The sequence below is a fragment of the Sebastes umbrosus genome, chromosome 23 (genome assembly GCF_015220745.1).
Source record: "Sebastes umbrosus isolate fSebUmb1 chromosome 23, fSebUmb1.pri, whole genome shotgun sequence".
Classification (NCBI taxonomy): domain Eukaryota; kingdom Metazoa; phylum Chordata; class Actinopteri; order Perciformes; family Sebastidae; genus Sebastes; species Sebastes umbrosus.
In genome coordinates this window covers 11303949-11306480 of record NC_051291.1, presented here as the reverse complement: position 1 = coordinate 11306480, position 2532 = coordinate 11303949, and the positions used below count along the sequence as shown (strand labels likewise).

At 39.2% G+C, this 2532-nt stretch overlaps 1 protein-coding gene across 1 annotated transcript; it reads left to right on the top strand.

Moving 5' to 3' along the window:
- The first annotated feature begins 601 nt into the window (after positions 1-601).
- Positions 602-2532, top strand: myf6 (myogenic factor 6). Its single transcript, XM_037760006.1, has 3 exons — positions 602-1491; positions 1959-2052; positions 2134-2532. The coding sequence occupies exons 1-3, from the start codon at positions 985-987 to the stop codon at positions 2241-2243; spliced, it is 711 nt and encodes a 236-aa protein (XP_037615934.1). The 5' UTR covers positions 602-984; the 3' UTR covers positions 2244-2532.

The following is a 2532-nucleotide window of genomic DNA, read 5'->3' as shown; positions in this document are numbered from 1 at the left end:
GGCTATAAACAAACTACACCGCAGTCGCATGAACGTGAGTATATACACAACGAGGCTGTAAAGGCGGACGAGTCGACGGCGTGATGACATTTGGTAGTCTCATTTAGCCACTAGCATTAGTAGCAGTGGACGTTATAGCAACCGCCTTTTTAAGACATATAAAAACTTACAAATTCACCAGCGGGATATTTACTGATGTATTTTATGTCGTAGAACAAAACGTTAAAATCTCAGAGCACAAATATAAATCACTTTAAAAAGCTATACAAAAAAGCTATTTTTGGGAGGTATATGGTTGAGGAAGAGTTGTGATAAGGGTTGGTTTATATCTACTTTTTAACTCCGGATGGATATGCGGGTTGTAAATAAACTTGTGATGCTGTTCATATATTTAATTTGGGATGTAAATAAATCTGGGATAGTTTATATATTATATTAAATTATCATTCTATGATATATGAGTTATTAGGGGAGAAGTGAGAAAGGGGTATAGGGAAATATAAGTTGTACTTCTACCTACTCCTTTTCGGACACTGTTATTCTTATGATTTTGTATCTGTTTTTATTTATTTTTATGTTCGAAGTAAAGTCTTTCATTCATTCATTCATTCATAAATCTCTTGTGTTAATCACAGACCTTATTACAGACATCTAACTTAAAAACTCATTAAAGAAAAAACTTCCAGACACAGAGAAATATCTCTGTGCTTTCATTTTGTGTCCGGATGCAGATATTTTAAAGCACCTGTCATGAAACCTGAGGTGACATTTCAATAGGAACTTAATGTATATGCGTTTCCTGCACAAAGTCAGTAGGGTTGTAAAGAGCCATTGAAAAAAAAAATGCTTGATGCAGTGTGACAGCCAAAGTGTTGGGTAGAGTTTCACATTCTATATATAAGCCTGGTGACTTGTGTCCCTGCTGCTCTGTTTAAATGCCAGAGACCCACTGTCAAAACACAGAGAGAGAGGGGCCGCAACAATATGATGGACCTTTTTGAGACCAACCCTTATCTTTTCAATGATTTGCGCTATTTGGAAGAAGGGGATCATGGACCACTGCAGCACCTGGACATGTCCGGGGTTTCCCCCTTGTACAACGGCAACGACAGCCCTCTGTCCCAGAGCCAGGATAATGTTCCGTCCGAGGAGAGCAGCGGAGAGGAGCACGTCCTGGCTCCCCCGGGTCTCCGGGCTCACTGCGACGGCCGGTGCCTCATGTGGGCCTGCAAGATCTGCAAGAGGAAGTCGGCGCCGACGGACAGACGCAAGGCCGCCACGCTCCGGGAGAGGAGGAGGCTCAAGAAGATCAACGAGGCCTTCGACGTGCTGAAGAGGAAGACCGTGGCCAACCCCAACCAGAGGCTACCCAAGGTGGAGATTTTACGCAGTGCCATCAGCTACATTGAGAGGTTACAGGAGCTGCTGCAAGATCTGGATGAACAGGAGAAAACGCCGAACGGATCATCTCAAAACTTCAAAGAACACAGTGTAAGATAACCAATAAAGTCCTCGTAGTATTCCCATGGTATTCCTCAGTGTGCTTGTGGTATTAAGATGATTTTATAATGACGACTTAATGATGTGTTTTTATGTCCTATAATATTCTTGCATGAACTTGTAAGGTGTCTGTGTTGCTATTTTTTACATTATTTTGACTTTTATTGACTTTTATTGCAGTTGACACTAACAGTGTGACATTCACTTAGTCACTGATGTTAATATTGGACACTTTATATCATTTCAAGTCAGGATGTCCCTATGATCTTCCAATAATATTCATTTTTTTATTCATTTATTTGGGTTTTTACGTCAGTCAAAATTATTATGCCTGTTTCTGGAATGTTTTTCAGTATAGGAAATGCCAATTTGATTAAATATACTTGTGTTTATCCATTAGGTTTAATGTTAACTGACTAAAAATATGTATGATTAACATGTGATTTGTGTTGTTATAGGTGGCCAGTCATGAGTATCACTGGAAAAAGTCCTCAGAGACCTGGCCGACCTCTGCCGACCATTCCACTGCAGCAATTATAAACCAGAGAGAAGGTATACTTCTGTCAAAATTCACTTACAATAAATACAGAAATTAAATAAAACCCCTTGTAAGTCAATGTCCTTTGTTTTCAGCAACCAGTGAGTCTTCTGCGTCCTCCAGCCTCCTGCGTCTGTCCTCCATCGTGGACAGCATCACCAACGACGACAAAGTCAACTTCAGCGAGGACGTCTCCGAAAACTGAAACATTAGCGAAGACCTCGACTCGACGACAATTTCAAAATTAAAAAATTTCCATTGTTTATCTCTAAATTATTTCCACTATATTCAGCCATTCTGGCTTCTGTTTGCCATGTAGTCTTCATGTGTACAGCAGGAGCAACAAATTTGTACATATTTTATAATAATGTGATGTTTAGATTTATTTATTTTATATTCAGAAGCAGATCAACTCTTTTAAGAAAGCTGATATTGTATTTAAATATTTGTACATAACTGACCAAGACAATAAATTAAACTTTTGCAATACTCTA